This window comes from Chinchilla lanigera, unplaced genomic scaffold, assembly GCF_000276665.1.
Source record: "Chinchilla lanigera isolate Chin_1 unplaced genomic scaffold, ChiLan1.0 scaffold00044, whole genome shotgun sequence".
Taxonomy (NCBI): domain Eukaryota; kingdom Metazoa; phylum Chordata; class Mammalia; order Rodentia; family Chinchillidae; genus Chinchilla; species Chinchilla lanigera.
In genome coordinates, this window is record NW_004955445.1 from 12,629,211 (window position 1) to 12,647,789 (window position 18,579).

Here is an 18,579-nt window from a genome sequence, read left to right on the forward strand (position 1 = left end):
GAACAGATCAGAAGATGCAGACACAACTACAAAAACACTCAGCCACCTTATCTTTGACAAAGGGGCCAAACATGTTCAGTGTAAGAAAGATAGCCTCTTTAATAAATGGTGCTGAAAAAACTGGCTTTCCAAATGCTGAAGACTAAAGCTAGGTCCATGTCTATCAACATGCACTAAATTAAAGTAAAAATAGATCAAAGATCTAAATATTAAAACAAAAACATTAAATCTACTCAAAGAGAAAGTACGTAAAACTCTCAAAGACATAAGAGTAGGCAGAGAGTTCATGAACAAAAACCAAACTACACAGGAAATGCTTTAAAGAATCAACAACTGGGATCTCACCTTATTGAAAAGTTTTTTCACACCAAAAGAAATCACCAACAGAGTAAAAAGAAAACCCACAAATTGGAAAAAAATTTTAGCCAACTGTCCCTCAGACAAAGGACATCAATCTAGAACATATAAAGAAATTTTAAAAATCAGACCCTCAAAACTCAAAGACCCAATCCAAAAATGGGCATCTGAGATGAATACACACTTCCCAGGTGAGGAAATACTAATGGTGAATAAATATATGCAAAAATATTCAACATCATTAGTCATTCAAGAAATGCAAATTAAAACTATCTGAGATTCCATCTCAGCCCAGAAAGAACAGCTATCATCAAGAAATCAACCAATAACAAAGCTGGACAGGCTGTGAGAAAGGAACACTTCTCCACTGCTGGTGGGAGTGAGACTGGTGAAACCACTGTGGAAATCAGTTTGGAGATTCCTCACAAGACTAGGATTAGAAATCCCACTTGACCCAGCTAGTCCCCTTCTGGGTATTTCCCCAAAAGAATAAAAACATCATACCACAGCAATATACGTGCACCCGTGTTTATAGCAGCACAATTTGTCACAGCTAAATCTTGGAAACAACCCAAATGCCCATCAACTGAGGAATGGATAAAAAAGATGTGGTATTTTTATACAATGGAATATTACTCAACTATAAAGAAGATAAACTCAAGGCTTTTTTAGGTAAATGGATGCAACTAGAGACCATACTCATAAGTGAAATAAATCAGACCCACGTGTGTAAACATCATATTGCCTCCCTAGTGTAAGAACCTGAAAGAGTAAATAAAACAAAAAATGTACAATAGATAATATGAAAGGGAAAGAAATTGCTCAAAGGAAGGAACAACCGGGATGAGAGAAAGAAGAAAAAGAAAGTACTAAGGTTATGTGTGTGTGTATATATATATATATATATATATGGATAGCTGGCATAGCTGTATTTCTGATGTCTGGTGGTTTGTTGAAAGGAACAATTAATGCTTAAAGTTTTTTATATTTTCACCAGTTTTGCATGCTTGTATCTGGTAATCTGAGCAGCTGATTTGAAGACAATAATATACAATAGAACAACCACTGGTGAATTCCTGCCATCTTGTCTAGTGAAGCTCTGCACTGTCTCTAATGTTCTTTTTAATAATTTTTTTTATTCTCTTTCATGGTTTGAATAATCTTCCATTCTTACATCTGGTAATCTGAGCAACTTTGTTGAAGATAACAATGTGTAGTGTAACAGCCGCTGTTGGATCCTATCATTTTGTTTTGAAACCCTGCATGATTTTTAATGTTTTTACTTTGTTTTGTTTATGTCTGTGACATTGGTATGTTGCTACTATTGTTCTTTTTTTTACTACTGCTTTTAAAATAAAAAATAAAATAAAATAATAAAGTGCTGGGATTAGAGGTGTGGGCCACTGCTCTTGGCCAGCCCTTTTTATTTTATTTTATTTTTTATTTGAGGCAGCGTCTCGCTTGTTCACTGGCCGGCATGGAACTTGTGAGTAGCTGGGGGATTCCTCTTTTGATAAATCCAAATAATACTATATTGATAATAGTCTATACAATATTATTAATACTAGTATGTATATTATAACTATTATATTATACCTGTACTGTGAAATAGGAGAATTTGGTTCAGGCATCCTAATCCCTCCCTTCCCTTCTCATGCTGCCACCGACTTTTATTTTTAATTCTCTATGATTTACAGTTGTATGGTGAAAAGGCTGCTTCTTGTTTTGCGGGTTTTAAAGAGGCCTGGAGACTCCCAGTCCTCTTCCCACTTCTCTGCTCAGCCACCGCCCTCTCCCAGCTTGCAAAGGTCCGGGATCTGGGGCCTAAGCCCGATGACCTTAGTCGCCCCGGGACCTTGGCGGCTCTGCCGGGGCGGCCACCGCACTCACCTGGGGCCCGCAGCTCCGCACCCCGGTCGCACACCCACTCGGGGCAGCATTTGCCGGGCGTCTCCACCCTGCGCGGCCAGGGGCAGTCGGCGCTGGGCAGCCGGATGTCCTCGCTGCACAGCGGCAGGCAGGTGAAGCCGCCGTCCTCGCAGCGGCAGCGCACCCGGCAGTGCGGCTGGAAGGTCTCCCCGTCGCGGTACCGGCGGCCGTTCACCTCGCAGCCGTTGTCGTCCTCGCCAACTGCGGAGGGAGCAGAGACCGCGCCTCATGACCCAGGCCTGCGGGGACCTGCAGAGCGTTAGGGACCCCACAGTGTCTGAGCCCTGCACCCCGCAAGCCTGCCCCGCCAGCAGGAAAAGGAGGGTCACCTGGGTCCCGACACAGGGAGCCCAAAGACTGGCCTGGTTTGGGTTCCAGTTCTGCCCTTTCTTGGCGGTGAGCCCTCCTTGCAAAATGGGGTATAATGGTACTTGTTTCACAAGGGGGTACAGACTCATGTAATGATACATGTAATGAATCCAACCAAAAAGAGACCATCAATAGATCCGCTCTGTTATCGGTGGTATTGCTACAGATTAATACTACATGACTCTTCTTTACACACTAGGATTTTGTGTAACAGTCTCATTGTCCTCCTGCTGTGTTGTAAATCGTTGCTGTCGGGTCAGGGCTTAACTCTCTGGCCGTGTGTTTTAGGTAAGTTACTTAACTTCCCTGAATGGCTTGAGCTATAGCAGTGATGGAGATAGTAATTAGCACCTTCAGGTCACATGCGGTGATGCGAATGCAGACAGCACCCAGGGCTGTGCTGAGCGTAGAGTAGATGCTCAGGAAACGCTCTCTGAATGCACTTCAAGCTCTGGGCTTTGTCACCACCTCTTGCGCTGGACATGGGCTGGAACCAAGTGCCCCTCCTGCCATCCCCTGAGCTGGCTCAGAGCAGGACGGGGCACACAAGACCTCAGGGTGAACGCCTGGCCCTCGGCTCCGCACAGAGCAAACTCTGACAGTGAATAGTTCCACCTCCTTATAATTCCAGATTTATTTATTGTACCCCCTGCGTGTGACAGCCACTGTGCTGCTAGACAGAAACAAGATGCACTTTTGTCTCGAGAGACTTGAGGAGGTCGTGGGCTAGTGGAAGACAGATGTAAAAGTCACCGTGTCCAAGTCAGAAGGAGCGGAGAGCCCTGGAGCGGTGCAGTGTGTGAGGTGCTCAGGGTGCGGAGGGCTTGGGGAGGACCGGAGGCTTGTGACAACCGAGTAAGGATTCATTGGTAAGGTCCCCCCGGGCCTTTTGGGGAAACTTCAAGTAGGTCCACGCACACAGCAGGGTTTTGAAACGGCGCTAGCTCCCAAATGCTGGCTGGTGTGGGAGCCAGGGCCCAGTTACTTCACCTCTCTCAGCCTTGGAACCTGCCCCCAGCCACCGGAGCATGAATGAGAAAATGTGTTTAAAGCCTTTTGCCCAAAGCCTGGTACATAGCTGATGCTCAGTCAAAGGCAGCATATTTATCCTTCCCAGGAAGACAGGACCAGTGTCCCATGCCTCTCCCGGCCCCACCAGGCCACAGCCCTTTGGCTCGAATCCCTGACCCTTCGGCCTGGACCACAGGGTTGTTTGGTTCCCTGGAAACCGCAGGGGCAGCTGCTTCTTAATCTGCACCTTGGCCTAAATCCTGCTGCCACAGCCCTGGGGCCTCCAGGTCGCTGGGACATGCTGGTAAACAGAGGCTTGTTTAGGAAAATCGGCTGGAGAAGGGTAATTTTAGCAAGGTGTCTTGGCATCTCAGCTGGCTCATCAGCTCCGACCTGGTTGGGGTTGGGGACGATGGTCCCTGGGTACCCCTCTCCGCCTGATCTATGTGCACCTGTGTGTGCTCCCAAAGATCACGAGGCCCCTCCAAACCTCACCCTCTTGGAGTTCCGCTGCCCAGCCTCACACACCTGTGGCTGCCAGAACCCTCCCAGGGCTTTCCACTGAGTTCCCACAGCGTCCCCCAGGCTCAGATCAGAGTCTTGCTTTCTGGGGGTTCCCCTGTCCTTCCCCTTGGGGAGTCTGTTTCAGGGCCAGGAACCACAGGGTTTGGGGAAGTCCTTTTGTTTGGGATTGGTCTTTTTAGTTTTTAGTCACTTGCAAACTCTGTGACCTTACAGGTGACTTAACTTCTCTGAGACCCTATTCGCTCAGCAGCAAAACAGGGACAATAATAGGACCTACCTCAAGGTTGAGGATAAAATGAAATTGTGCCCATAAGGGCTCTATGTCACTCGTGAAGCCACCAGCTTCCAGCCTCTAGGTTGGCTTCCAATTACTAAATCTGTACAAACATCCCACCGCTGCTGGACCAGGGAGGGAGGTCCAGAGACCAAGTCAGTCCTGGCCTGCAGCTGTTTGCAGTCTGAATCAAGAGGGAACATGAACAGCCCCTTCATGAAATTACCGACAGTAACATACTCTATGTTCTACCTGTGCGGGGAATATCGGGCTGTAGAGGAACAAAGCCTGTGGTCATTGAGTCAGATTCCAGGGTTCAAATCCCAGCTGTCCATTGGGCCTTGGGCAGGTTGCATAATCTCTCTGGGTCTCTTTATTGCATTTATAAAGTGGGGAATGGCATATGTATCTACCTCATATAGTTGTGAGATTAAATGAGTGGATATTTGTGAAGCCTTCCGTACCTGGCACTTGGTAAAAAACTGCCATGTGAATCACTGGGCCATGGTGAACCCGAAGAACAGCTGTGGAAGTGTTACTTGTCTCCATTTCTCTTCAGACACATTTTCACGGGCCAGTGATATAGCTCAGCGGCCCAGCACCTGCCTGGCAAGCATGACATTGTGAGTTTGATTCCCGGTGTCACAAAAAAAGACAACCTTTCACTAGCAATCATCTGTGAGTTTATCTAGCCAATCCTGCCTGTCTCCTATGGAATAAAGCATTATAAGGATTTGCTATTGATAACTTTCCATCTATAAGTTTTGTTGCACATTTTTTGGGTCTTTTTTTTTTTTCTTTTTTGGTGCCAAGAATCAAACTCAAGGCTTCATGCTTGCTAGGCAGGTGGTGCAGCCCTAAGCTACATCCTAGGCCCAAGTCTTGTTGTTGTTTTTTAACAAGATTTTTCCTATGCATGAACTCATTGTCATAATTCATGAGCCTCTCTTTCTCTTTCTCTCATTCTTATTTTTATAAAAGAATGACTGCACTTAGAAGAAAGAGGCAAATTATTCTACAAAGCTTATTATTTGGAAAAACTCTCACCTCTTTCTATTTCTCTGAAACAGTGGTTTTCTATTGGGGTCATGATGCCCCTGGGGACTCTTGGCAGTGTCTGAAGACAGACTGTCACGACTCAGGAAGGGTGGGAGGGCTGCTCCCGGCATCTAGCAGGTGGAGTTCAGGGGTGCTGCTAAATGTCCTACAGTGCACAGCACAGCTCCCTGCGAGCAAGAAATACCTAGCCGAGAGTGTCACCAGAGCACAGTTGCAAAGCCCTGCCCTAAACCATTGGAGGATGCCAAGGCCTACAAAGCGTGGTGTGGAATGTCGCGTGCCCAAGGTCGCAGCAAAATAGCACCTAGAACTCAAACCACGGTTCAAATTGCCCAGTCCAGGAGAATGCAATTTGCTTGAATTTACTTGAAAAGGTTCCAAGCTGTATGACATGCAGTGTGTCACTAATACCACTGAGCCTCAGTTTCCTCATTGGTAAAATGGACCTAAGAGTACTTGGTGTCACAAGATTATTAGAAGGTTTATGTGACTTGCGCGGTAAGCACTTCCCCCAGTGCCTGACACATACTGTGCCCTGCATAAGGGTCTGTCTTTTTCTTTTCCCCAGTATGACAAAGGTCGCTGAAAGGGATATTTTCTGGGTTGAAGAGTCTGGGAGTTTCTCAAGGGGAAGATATTTGGGCTTGGCTTTGAAAGTGTGACTAGGACAGGGAGGGACAGGGAGTGCGGCTCAGGTGGGGCCTCACGGTCTAAGCAAAGGCCAAGAGAAGAGACACAGGCAGCAGGCCCAGGGGCCGGTGGCCCCTCGACTCAGCTGAATGGAGGTGGGGTGAAGGGAGGGAGTCGAAAGCTGCTCTTTGGCTCAGGACCCACAGCCGTGACCTCCCACACACACCCTCCAGGAGTCCCGCAAACCTGCTTACAGAGACAAGTGGCCCTCCGGCCACCAGGGCCTGCTCCGAGCTGGCAGACCAGGCCCTGGCTGGGGTCACAGACATGGAGGTGGTCGCAGGGCTCTCCCAGCCGCCGTGCACAGACCCGGCAGCAGCCACAACCATCCAGCACCAGGGGCACCCCTGGTGGGCATTGCGGCGGTGGCCAGGGGCAGGCACATGGTGTCGGGCACAGCTGGGCACACACCTGCAGAGACAGAGACCTCACTCAGCCATGTGCTTTCAAGGTGGGCAGTGAGACCTTCCCAACTCTGCCAGGCTGGACAGTGTGGGGTCCACAGCTTGGCCTCAGAGTCACGCAGATCTGGCCTTGAACCCCGGCAGGCCCATGGCACTCCCTGAGAAGCAGGGTGGTGTTGTGACCACGAGCAAGGACTCTAGACCACAGTTTCAGTCCTGGCTGCGCCCCTTAATTGCTGAGGGACCTAGGACAAGTTACCTAGGCTGGCTGAGCCTGGGTTTCCTTGTCTGTGACAGGAAACCAATCAGAAGGTCTCAGAGAACTCATGTAAGGAAGAACATCAGACCCTTAGTATGTGGCCTGGCAGCTCAGAGCATTGAGCTCTAGTCTTTGGAAGAATCCATACATGTTTCTCAACCCTGAATGCAGAGCAAACCAGCCAGAAAATGTGGGGGAAAAACAGAATCCCAAGCCCCTCTGGGACTCACCAAAGCAGAAGTCTCAGAGATTTGTTTTTGTTGCTTTGTTGTGTTTTTGTGATAGCAGGATTGAACCCAGGGCCTTGTGCATGGTAGGCAAGTGCTCTACCACTGATCTACATCCCTAGCCCATCTATATCTTTTCATTTTGAGACATTTGCCCAGGTTGGCCTTGAATTTGTGATCCTGCCTTGGCCTTCTGAGGAGTTGGAATTACAAGCATGTACCACTATGCCTGACTGGACGTTGTATTTTAAACAAACTTTCTGGTGGTTTCTAAAACTCAGCTAAGTTTTCAGCACCTCTGCCACCATGTAACCCCTCCCTGCTGCCATGTACAGATGCAGAACTCCAGGGAGAGAAAGGCATTTGCTGACAGCCAGAGGGTTAGTTGCAGAGCTGGGAGCAGGCCCACACCCTACTTCCTTGAGGAGGACCCAGGGAGCTTGAGTGCAGCTAGGTTTTCCCTTCAAGGTTTCAATCTGAGAGATCCAACTGCCCTTCCCCACACAGGCTAAAAAACAAAAAACACCCAAACCTTAAACCAGATGTCAAGGGCTCCCTGTAAATCCATTTGAAGGTGGGGACCCAAAGGTGCTCCCCACAGGCCCATCTGTGGGGGGCAATCTTAAGCAGGATCCTTGGGGGACTAGAAAGCTTTATCTAGAGAAGAGAGGACTTCTGGCTTGGGAAGAGGAACTAATGACCTCAATTCTCCTGTGTGGTCTAAAGCAGGTAACGACCTGTTTATGCTACTCCCCGCCTTCTCCCACCCCAGCACCCTTGTCCAGCCAACCTTCCAGTGTTCTGCAGCTCCCACTCTGACCACCAGGGGTCACCCTGGCTGACTGACCAGCCTCTCCTGGGGGCGACAGGGAAGGCCACCGGAAGTCCCACCAAGGACAGCACTCTGCGGAATTTCAGCCCACCTTGCCCCTCAAGGTGTGCTCTGGACTGCAGCAGAGTCCCCCGGAAGCTTGTTAGGAATACAGCACCTGGGGCCCTTCTTTTTAACCTGAGTATATTTTAATAAACCCAGAGGTGCTGCACACATGTCTAACCCAGGAAGCAGTAGGCTGGACTTCAAAGCAGAGGCTCTCTCCAAAGCAGAGGCTCCAGCTCCCTTGGTCCTGGGCAGTGAGGACTCCAATCAGAACTGGCTCTCGGGTCCCTTCCCCTTGAAAACTAGGGTACCATGAAATAGGCCTGCTGGACATCTGGGCCCCTCTGTGAGCTTCCTCTACCTGGCTGCCTTCGGATTCTGCAGGTCCTGACACCTAGAACCTATTAATGACATAGTGACTGTAGCAAACAATGGCGTGCTGCATGCATGCTGTGCGCGAACGCTGTAAGGCATGTGTGATTGAACCCCCTGCATGAGGTCCATCGGCGCATCCCTTTCAAAGATGAGGAAACAGGTCAAAGCCGTGCAGTAAACAGCCGGGAAGGGGTGGGATGAGGATCAGGATCCAGGTCCATGAGGATGCAAGACTCGAGTTCTTAATTCATGTCCACCTCTTGTCATCTAGGGGCTCCAAAGTCAGCTTAGTGCCTGCCTCAGTTTACCCATCTGTTTAAATGGGCAGTGACAAGTCATGGAGAGTGGCTTAGTGCAGACGTGGAAGGACATATCCTCTCTGGCCTCCCTCTACCTCCAAGCCTCCAACCACGCTGTCGCCACATTCAGGTTATCCCATCATGCCTCAGTCTCCCCAGAGCCTTGCTGTGGCCGCTCGGGCCAAGGCTCTGTATGGAGGCACTTGGTGTGGACTCTTCCGGGCAAGAGTTAGGGGTCCAGGTTCTACCACCACCCTGCTCTGTGACTCAGTGGCCTAGCTGCTTTGTGATGTGGACCAGGTAGGCTGAGTCTCCCCCTCTGGCAGGTGGTGGAGACCACCTGTTCCTAAACAATGATGGGGGTTAAGTGAGGTCACAGCCAGTCCGTGGTCAACGGGAGACCAAGGTGCTCCCAGGTCTCTATGTCCTGCTCCTGTCCCCTGCATTGAGCCCAGGAGCCCACAGCCTGCCTGGAAGCCTTGGAATTCTCTCTGAAGATGGTTGTGGATTCACATGTTTGCCACAACCAAGGCCCTGGGTTTCTGGGTAGGATACTCATTGGCTTCCTAGGTCCAGAGAAGAATGGATCCATGGGTCCTCCAGCTGTACACCCAGGATGGCTTTCCCTCTGCCTTTCATAATCCTGAACCCCAGATTCCATGCTCCAGCTACTCAAGCCTCCCCACTGGCCTCATGTCCTTCCTGCCCTCTGGCGACACCAAGGAGCAAGACCGGAATGCAGCAACAAGAGTCCTCAGCCTTCCTCAGCAAGAGGGAGAAACGCCTGCCCCTGCTCCTCAAGGGAACAAGAAAATGCAGTGAGATCTTGGCTTGTGAGGGGCTGATCCCCTGGCTCTGGAAACTTGGTATTCTCTAAGAGGATGATACAGCTGGGCACTGTGGCCTTGGGCCAAGTTGGGGTGGGGCGGTGCGTACAGGAGTCCCTCATCACACACCTGTATCTCTCCTGGGCTGCACTGTGTCTGTCCTGTATTGCCCTGATGTTTCTTCGCTGTGTGGATTTGGGCAAGTTTCTTGCCCTCTCTGAGCTTCATTTGACTGAAGTTGGGGCTGATGACTCTTTTTGAGATTGTGCATGTTAGTCAAGGTGGATGTCTTACAAGCCCTTTGAGAAACGTCCTTTGCAGCTCTGGGAAAGATCATTGCTACACAGAGGTGTGTCCTGCCCACCCCTCCAGCCAGGGTCGCTGCCCTCACAGCCTGAGCTCTTTAATCACTTAGACACCAGCCCTCGCTCCAGTCCTGGCTTGGAGGTAGAGCAAGTGCATCATGTCTTGGTCTCCTCGCTTATGCCCCTGCCTCGCTACTGGGCTGCTGGCTCATTCAAGTTTTCCTTTGAACATTCATCATGTTCCAGGCTCTGCTGAATATGGAGGAAGCACCATGAAGGATTGCCACAGAGGTCTCGGGAACATCATGTCCCCTCAACTGGGCAGAAGCTGGGGCTCAGAGAAGAAGAGTTCTGCCTGAAGTCACACGGCAGAGCTGGCAGCTGTCTGGGACCAGAGCGAAGCCGAGCATGGGCACAGGGCCTGGACTGTGTCCAGTGTGGGGCCAGCAGGAGCTCTGCCGGCAGGGGTGCTCCTCGGCCCTGACTCCCCAGTGCACTCCCACCCCAGCAAAGAAAGCAGTAGTGCAGCCAGGGCCGGCAGCCCCTTACCTTGGAGAAGATGCAGAGGAGGGAGAAGGCCAGGAGGTGGGTCTGCAGTGGGCCTCTCATGTCACGGTGTCCCCGCAGAGCCAGCTTTGAGCCTGGGAAGCAGGACCTGTGAGTCTTTATGTTCCAGCAGCTGTGAGGTCACCCGGGACATGCACACACCCACACCCACAACCACCCACACCCACACACGCACACACACACACTGGCCTCTCCATTCCTTGTACTCTCCCCATCCTCATGACCCAGTGGTGACCCGTTTACCTGAAGGTGAGATCGTGGAAGCCACCATGGGAGTGCCTGCCAGTGAGTGCGTGTATGCGTGTGTGTGTGTGTGTGTGTGTGTGTGTGTGTGTGTCTATGAAACCAGAGCCAATGCCAGCACCAAGAGCCTGCAGCAGGCTGGCAAGGCCCTCTCTAGCTCCTTCCAGCCCAAGAGGGCTTCAGCCTACACCACCGCCAGAGCTGCTGCAGCCCTAGCTAGCCCGACCCCTGCCCCACCGCAGAGGCTGTGGATACCGGAAGCGTCCGCCAAACACCCCATTGCAGATCTGACTTGAGGTCTCCTAAGCCCTGTGGCCCGGACTCTGGGCAGCCTCGGCCCAGCCTGTGGTTTCTGGCAGGGAGGTTGGCAACCACCCAGAGGTGGGTGTGACCCAGAGCAGAACTTTCCTGGGCAGCTGGTCTGCTCTTGGCAACGAGGGGCCTCCCCAGCCTGCTTCCCCGCTAGAAGGTGGCCCACGGTGGGCAAGCCCAAGCAGGATGGACCTACTGTGTGCCTGCACTTGCTGGGCACTGCCGGACAATCTAGTTTAACAAAATCCATTTTCTTCAGTTCAGGCAATGTTGAGATCTCCTCTGCAGGGACTGGGTTCACAGTAATAACCTTGGGACCAAATCCAGAGGAAGAGACAACAGTGGCAAAACTGGAGGGATTCCTGGGAATACTGAGGAGGATCCCTCGTTCAGACCAACAGGGAGGGGCAGATTTCTGAAGGAGGCGCCATTTCAGAGAACCAACAAGAGTGCAGGTTAAGGAGGGTAGAAGGTTCCAGACGATGGGGACAGCACACTCAAGTGCCTGGAGGGGTACAGCATGCCGGCCTTACAAAATCTGGGCCCCAGGACATCCGGTGGGAATGGAGCTTCCTGGGCAGTGGGGGTACACATGGAACACTAATTTGCACTCCAAGACCGTGGGCACATCTGTACCATCACAGCACTGGAACAGGGGTGTGAAGACGTGGGCAGAGACAATAATCGAGGTGATGTCAACAGGTGGGCCAGGGGAAGCCCGTGGTCCCCATCATCTCTACCAGTGCCCCAAACTGCAAAGTGACAGAGCTGGACAGCAGGAGGTTCCAGAATGGATGGGCAACTGGGGGGAAAGAATTTAATGAGACCCTGTCTCAAAGCAGAAAAATTAAAAGGGGATAAAAGTGTTTCTCCGTGGTTGAGGACTTCCCGGTTTAATCCCCAATACCACACACAAAAAATACACAATGGTATTTCTAGTCTTCAAAATCGGCACCTTAGTTAAAAAAAAAAAAAAAATGAAGCTCACAGGGGTTAAGAAACTTGCGTAACGTCACGCAGTTAGAAAACAGAGCCAGGCTTTCAGGGCAGGTCCATAAGATGTCAAACATAAGTCTGAATTTGTCATTTGTGTTAGAGTTCTCTGTGATCCCTTTTCACATGGAGGGGTAACGTAGGCAGAACAGTGCTTACAATGCACCAGTGTTCCGTGCACGGCTCCATGGTTTCACGTCCGTGTGACCTGATGACAACCGCATAGCCACATAATTGCCACCCAGAGCAAGCTGCATTTCAGAAGAGTCCACAAGCCCCTTCCGAAACGCTGCCTTCTGCCCCTGACCAGGTCCCCGCTGTTCTGAGCTCTGTTGCAGTGGCTGGTTTTCCCCGAGGTGCAGAGCTAGGCTGTGTCTTCCTCTGAGGCAAGAAGCAGGGGTTAGGAGAGGTGGGAGGATTTTCAGATGGGCTGCAGCGGCGGCAGCAGCAACAGCAGGGCAGCGAGGCCTCCGGGGGCTGGCGGGGAGCCGGAGGCGGCCAGAGGTGAGCCGTGTCCTGGGCCTGCGGTCCTCTGAGTCAGAACGTGGTTTCCCCTGGACCTTTTCCTCTCTAATACTGAAGAGGGAAGCGTAGGGGCAGGGTGTGGGCAGCTGAGGCTGAGGCCTGGCCAGATGGAGGCGCATGCAGGCCTTGCCCAGGGCAGTGAAAGTGCCAGTGGTCCTCCTTCCACGTACAGACCAAAGTGGGGAGGCTGTGACCGGAAGACATTCTGCTGGGTGGTTAGCAGGGCTCGGGTCTCTACAGTGCCAAGGTGGGCCCCAGAGGGATGTGAGAATCCAAAGAACACTTGAGTCTTTGGACTGCTGCTGCAGCCACCCTTCTTCCCCGCAGAATAAGACCCCCAAATGAACATGGCTGCCCTTTGCTTAACCAAATGGAAATGTAGGTTCACAGGTCAAAAGGTCCTGGGGTTCAGTTGCTAATTCCCAGATCAACTTACAGACCTGGGGACCAGGAGAGGCAAAAAGGTGCCTCAAGTGCAAATTTTAAGGAGGCCGTTAATTTCAAGTATGCACCTGTACAACCTCAAATGTAGGCATCTCCTTGAAGTGAAGTCCCAGGGCATTGAATTACTTCACGGTAGAAATACAGTTGATATGTGTTGACTGACTAAATGATGATTATCTATCATTAGGCTATGCTAGGCCACAAAGAAACCCCTGAATCTCCATGGCTTAACTAATGAAGGCTTACTTCTTGCTTGTGAATAGTGCAAAATAGTGCAATAGTTATCAGGCCTTCTCTACCTCAGAGTAGCATCCTGTAGCTCTTCCCTGCTCAAATATGCGATCTGGCACCAACAGCATCAGCCTCACCTGGATGCTGGTATGAAATGCAGACCTGAGTCCCTGTTCCAGGCCAGTAGCAGCCAAGGTAAAGAGAGGTATAAAGCAGTGAGAGCATCACTTTTGCTTACATTTCATTGGCCAGAACTAGTCACATGATTCCAACATAACTGCAAGGGATGCTGGGAGGTGCCATCTTTCTGTGTGTGTCCATGAAGTGGACTCAGAGTGAGGGACATATAATATTCTTTCCTGAAGGTGCCTTGGGATCTGGGATGCATATTTGTGCTTTTGTGGGCCTCAGCTTCTCATAAAAGAGGAAAAAAGACAGACTCTGCTTTTTCAGTGCCAGACCTGACACTGTAAGGTGTAGGAAATGCCACTGGAGAGCAGAACTTGTGAAATGCACCAGGCCAGGAGCCAGCATTGGGAAGCCAGGAAGAAGTGCCTGCAGTTGGCAGGGCATGGCGGCTTCTGGACTGTCACAGTTTCTCAGCCCCCTGCCTGCATCCCTTCCTCCACATTTATAGCATCTGTGCCACAGGAGTCTACAGGATAGCTGGTGAGGTGGAAGGGTAGCACTCGGAGTTATTCTGGGTAATGGGGATGGAGAACCCAGAACAAGCCCCACCCAGCCTAGGCAGGGTTGGGAGGGAGGAGGGGCAGGGCTTGGTAGCTGATATTTCAGAGTGGGAGAGGAAGCACACTGTAGGGAAAGTGACCCACAACCGGATGAAAATCCCCACCTGCTGCTACTGCTTTGTGTCTGTGTGTAAATTCCTTGCCTCCCTGGGCCTCAGTTTACTCTTTTGGAGAGTGGTATCTGAGGTCCCGATTGGTGCTTATTTCACTATCCTTCTTTGCTTCCTTCCATGGTCACCCAGCCATGATTTTATTGAGGGTAGTGATGCCCTCAGCTGTCATGGCACATGGCCAATTTCCAGCCATGAGATATACGTGACAGGGTTGTGTGCAGACTCTGGAAAGTTTCTTCAAAAATAATAGCTTCCCTTTTGTCCCACCACTGCCACTCCATGCTTCTTCTCCTTCTAGTCAGTCATGCAGATGTGATGGTGGAGTTGTGCAGCCATTTTGGGCCATGAAGTTACCTTGAAGATGGACTTCATGTACAGAGGAGCCTAAAGGAGAGATAAAGGAGGCCAGATCCTTTGTGACACCTGGAGATGGCATATGCTCCCTGGACTCTACCTACAGGCTTCATTTGCGTGATTAAAAATATAAAATATATGTGTATATGTGCTATATATATATATATATATATGTATACACAGCATTTTTATATTCCTATAGTGTGTATATTCTCTTCCACTTAAGCCAACAATGGTTTGCGTTTCTCTGGTCAGTTACCGGTGATGTAAAAGTGCTATTTGTCTTGTGGACTGTGTGCCTGGGTACTCTGCCCAGCTCCCTTTTTTTTTTTTTTTTTTTTTTTTTTTTTTTTTTGTTTTTTTTTGGTTTTTCTCCGGTACCGAGAACCGAACTCACGACCTTGCGCTTGCCAGGCAGACGCTTTTTGCCGCTGAGCTAAATCCCCAGCCCCTTCCCATTTATTTTAATATTGTCAGTTTATTTGGGTCTGATGATTTGGAGTCTGGGAGGGCTTTGCCATTTCACTTTCTGTAACATGAACGACAGACTGGAATTCTCCATTGGTTCATGGGCCAATCTCTTGGCATTTGTATCCCCTTCTACGAACTTTCCCATTTTCCCTCAGTTTTTAAACTTAAAAGCATGGCTCTCAATAGCCCTTTGAGTATTTTAATGTCTACATCGAGGTTATTTTCCCTTTTCTGCCTTTGTATTTTTACTTTACTTCTTTGCATTTGATCCCTTTTGTCATAGTCTTATCTGCAGTCTATCTCTCATATTAATTTTGTCCTGGAAAAGGCATTTGGTCTATTAATTCTTCATTTGTTTTCTAACTCATTGATTTGTTTCTAAAAACTTTGAGGGGCGAACACTGGGGATTGAACCCAGGTTCTCTGCACTAAGCTACATCTTATCTTTTTAAAATTTTGAGACAAGGTCTCACTAAGTTAAATTGCCCGGGCTGTGCTCAAACTTGCCATCCTCCTGTCTCAGCCTCCCAGTGTGCTGGGATCATGGTTACGCACCACCACACCTGGCTTTTGGGGACTTTTCTGTTGCCTGCAGCTGAACCTGAATAGGAACCTCACAGCACGGAGTTGTTCCACACCTCCTCCAGCAAGGTCACATGTATAGTGGAAGGCTCACAGAAAGGGCAGCTCATGCCCAGGACCTGCCCAGGTCTGGGGTCCTGCTCCTGAACCAGAGGGTCCATCCTTCCAAGACTGGCACCTCCCCAAGGTCCCGCCTCTGGCATGACTGGGGTGGGGGTGGGAGCACTGTTTGCTCAGCTGACTGCAAAAATCCCACCCCCGGCGCACGGCCATGACCTCCCCTCGCCACACATTCCCCAGTTTGGGCAGGAATTCAGAGGCCTGCTCTGGGCCCTGAGCTCCCAGGTGCCATGTGACAGCTCCCCCTGGGACAGCTGTGGGCTTGGACAGCTTAACACTTGGCTTCAGTTTGAGCTGGCCAGGATGACTGTGCAAGGACACAAATGGTCCTCGCCAAGAGCAGATGGAATGTGGAGCTCACGACATGCACATGTGACCATCTCTGCGAAGGCTGCACGGATACGAGCTGTGGGATCCAGACAAGGAAGTGGCCCTCGTTTGCAGGCAAGGGGGTGGGCATGGGGCCGGGGTCAAGCATGTACCTGGTGAGACACAGATAAGTCTGCCAGGGAGCTAGAGGTCGTGGAAAAATGGAAAAATGGTTCAGAAACTGGCATGAGGGCTTATTTACAGGCCCAGCACGCCAGGGAAAAGGCTGAGCCTGGCACCCTAGGAGCTGGATTCATATTTGTTTCATGAATGAATAAATGAATTGGGAGACCCAAGCTCTAATTCCAGCTCTACTTCTGTGCATCCTTGGGCAAATTCCTTAGCCTTGCTTGGCCTCAGTTTCCTCATCTGTAAATGGGAGGGAGGTGAGCGCCTTATTTTCTGAGTTCTTCCAGCTCCAGGGGCCTCTGTTTCTATCCTTGTAAGCATTTATGGGGCAGCAGCTCTGACTCAGAGGGAGGCGCAGAGGGAAGGCATATGGCACAGAATTCTGGAATGCCAGAGGCCAGAGCATCCCCTCGAGACTGATGTCTGGCCAGTTACCAGCGTTCAGGAGACCCCACTGAATTGGGACCATTTGGCCAGAAGCCCAGGCACCAGGGTAGTGTGGCTTTACTCTTGGCTGGGTGTCCCTCAGAGGAGGCAGGTGACAGGCTAGTTTATTTCCTCCTCACTCGAGGGCCCCTCCTTTCAGCAGGAGGTCCAGGCTCTGAGCCTTATGCCTCGTGGTTGGGTCCCTGTAGGGGCCCCGTCCAGCTGATCCCCCTGTCCATCTGTCTATCAGTCCATCCATCCACCCATCCCATCCATCCATCTATTTGTCTGTCATCTACTGAACCATCCGCCCATCCATTTGTTCACTCATCTACACAGCAGTCCACCCATCCTCCTGCGTATCCACCCGTCCATACATTCATCCAACAAGTGCCAAGTGTAGCGGGCCGTGCCCTGCTATTTAAGAAAAAATGAAAGTCTCTGTTCGTAACACGCTCACAGAGCAGAGGGGAAGACAGGCAATAGGAAGCAGGAAGCATCAGGTTCTGAGGGGGTGAGAGGGAAGACCAAGCCCAGCTCGGGAGATGGCCGAGGTGATTCTGGATGGAGCACGAGGCAGCCGGACCCACATGCAGTGGAGCTGGAGAGGCGCGCTCTAGTCAGGGAGCACAGTGTGGCTGGGGTGGGAATAGGGACAAGGCCTCGGGCACATCCTGGGCCCCTCTGGAAGGGTCAGAAAGCCCCAGTCCAGGCATCAGAACCTCAGGTCACCGCCCATGCCTGGGACCTCGGGCGACTCTCCCCTCTCAGGCCCCAGGCTCCAGCTGTGACATCACAAGCTGCTCTCCCCGCCTCTCGGGGCTCCTCCAGTCTTGAGTCACATGTGGTCAGCAAAACGCAGGCCCATGTGGACATCTGGCCACGCCCGAGGAGGGAGTTAATTGTTCCCAGTCCCTCCAAGTGCTGCAGGGGGGCAACGGTTAGGGGAGCCTGGCGAGGAGCCGCCCCGGAGGCCCCCAGTCATGGGACGGCAGAATGTGAGGAGAAGCGGCTGAGTCACCCACCAGCCACCAGCTCGGTGCGGAGCTCCCCAGAGGGCAAGGGAGCTGCTCCCCTGCTCATCCCTGACAAAGAGCCCCTCGCAGGCAGCAGTCCCTTTCCTCCGAGCAAAGGCCCTCATCAGGCTCCCACCTTTAAAACAGACCCCAGAAGAGTGGCTCAGGATGAAGCAGGGTGTGGGCCTCTCAGCCAGAGCCGTCTCCAAAGTGCCGTGTCCAGGAGCCCCGACGCCCCCACCCCAGGCCCGGACGCCAGGTCACACAGAACGTCTGTGCTTGTCTCCCTCCTGGGCTCTGCCACCACCCGGAGACAGCCCTTGGAGGCCAGAGGACAAAGCTGGGCCCCAGACAGGAGGGGCTGGTCCCTGTCCCATCAGTCCTTTGTGAGGGCCTGAAGGTAGGGAAAGGTTTCTCCTGGAGGACCGGTCTCAGCTGCGGCTGCCTCCTCTTCCCGGCCCAGCAGAGTCCTTGCTGCAGGGGCCATGGCAAGGGTGACGCTGCAGGAACACTAATCCTGACGAGTGCATCAGCTCATGAATACCCTCTGCCCGGCCCTTTAATTCTCATAGTTCCACTTGGGAACTAAGGCTCAGAGAGGTGAAGTGATTGATCCAAGGTCACACAGCAGGAAAATAAGTGACAGACCTAGGACGTGATCAGCTCTCTCCTGTCCCTGTGAGCCAACTCTATTTTACTGTTTAAAATGCCAGGCAGTAGGAACTGGAAGGTTCTTTCAAGCTGTCTGCCCCAACCCCACCCTGTGCTGGGGACCCAAGCCAGGGCCTCTTGGCCACTGAGCTCCACTGCAGGCCATCTTGTAAGAGGTGATACAGCACAGTGGGTGTGAGCAGGGGCACAAGGGCTTCAAATCCCAGCCCTGCCTCCTACTGTTTGTGACCTTGGTTAAGCTCCCTCACTCCTCGGGGCCTCAGTCTCCCCTTCTGGAAAACGACGCACGCCTCGGAGGGATGCTGTGAGGGGGAAGGGCAAGCAGCAAGCCTCCGAAAGGCTGATTGTTTCCATTCCTCCGCTGCCTCTCTTGCTGCGGCGATGGAGACCTGGTCAGCTCGGTGACGCACCACACCTGGGCAGGGCTCAGTTTTGTCCCCCATCCCCAGAGGGCCCCCAGGAAGCTGCGACGCGCC

General features: G+C 51.5%; 1 protein-coding gene across 2 annotated transcripts in view; it reads right to left on the reverse strand.

Annotated features, from left to right (window-relative positions):
- Wisp2 (WNT1 inducible signaling pathway protein 2) overlaps window positions 1-10,917 on the reverse strand; it is a 16,795-nt gene extending 5,878 nt beyond the window's left edge. The window contains exons 1-4 of one of the 2 annotated variants that reach the window (XM_005392466.2): window positions 10,598-10,917; window positions 10,337-10,428; window positions 6,409-6,625; window positions 2,248-2,487 (exon numbers count right to left, since the gene is read on the reverse strand). In XM_005392466.2, coding sequence (XP_005392523.1) covers window positions 2,248-2,487; window positions 6,409-6,625; window positions 10,337-10,428; window positions 10,598-10,625 — 577 coding nt within the window. In that variant the 5' untranslated portion in view covers window positions 10,626-10,917. The remainder of the gene's footprint in view (window positions 1-2,247; window positions 2,488-6,408; window positions 6,626-10,336; window positions 10,429-10,597) is intronic. The other variant, XM_013518365.1, reaches the window with a different exon arrangement.
- Between the last annotated feature and the right edge of the window lie 7,662 nt (window positions 10,918-18,579).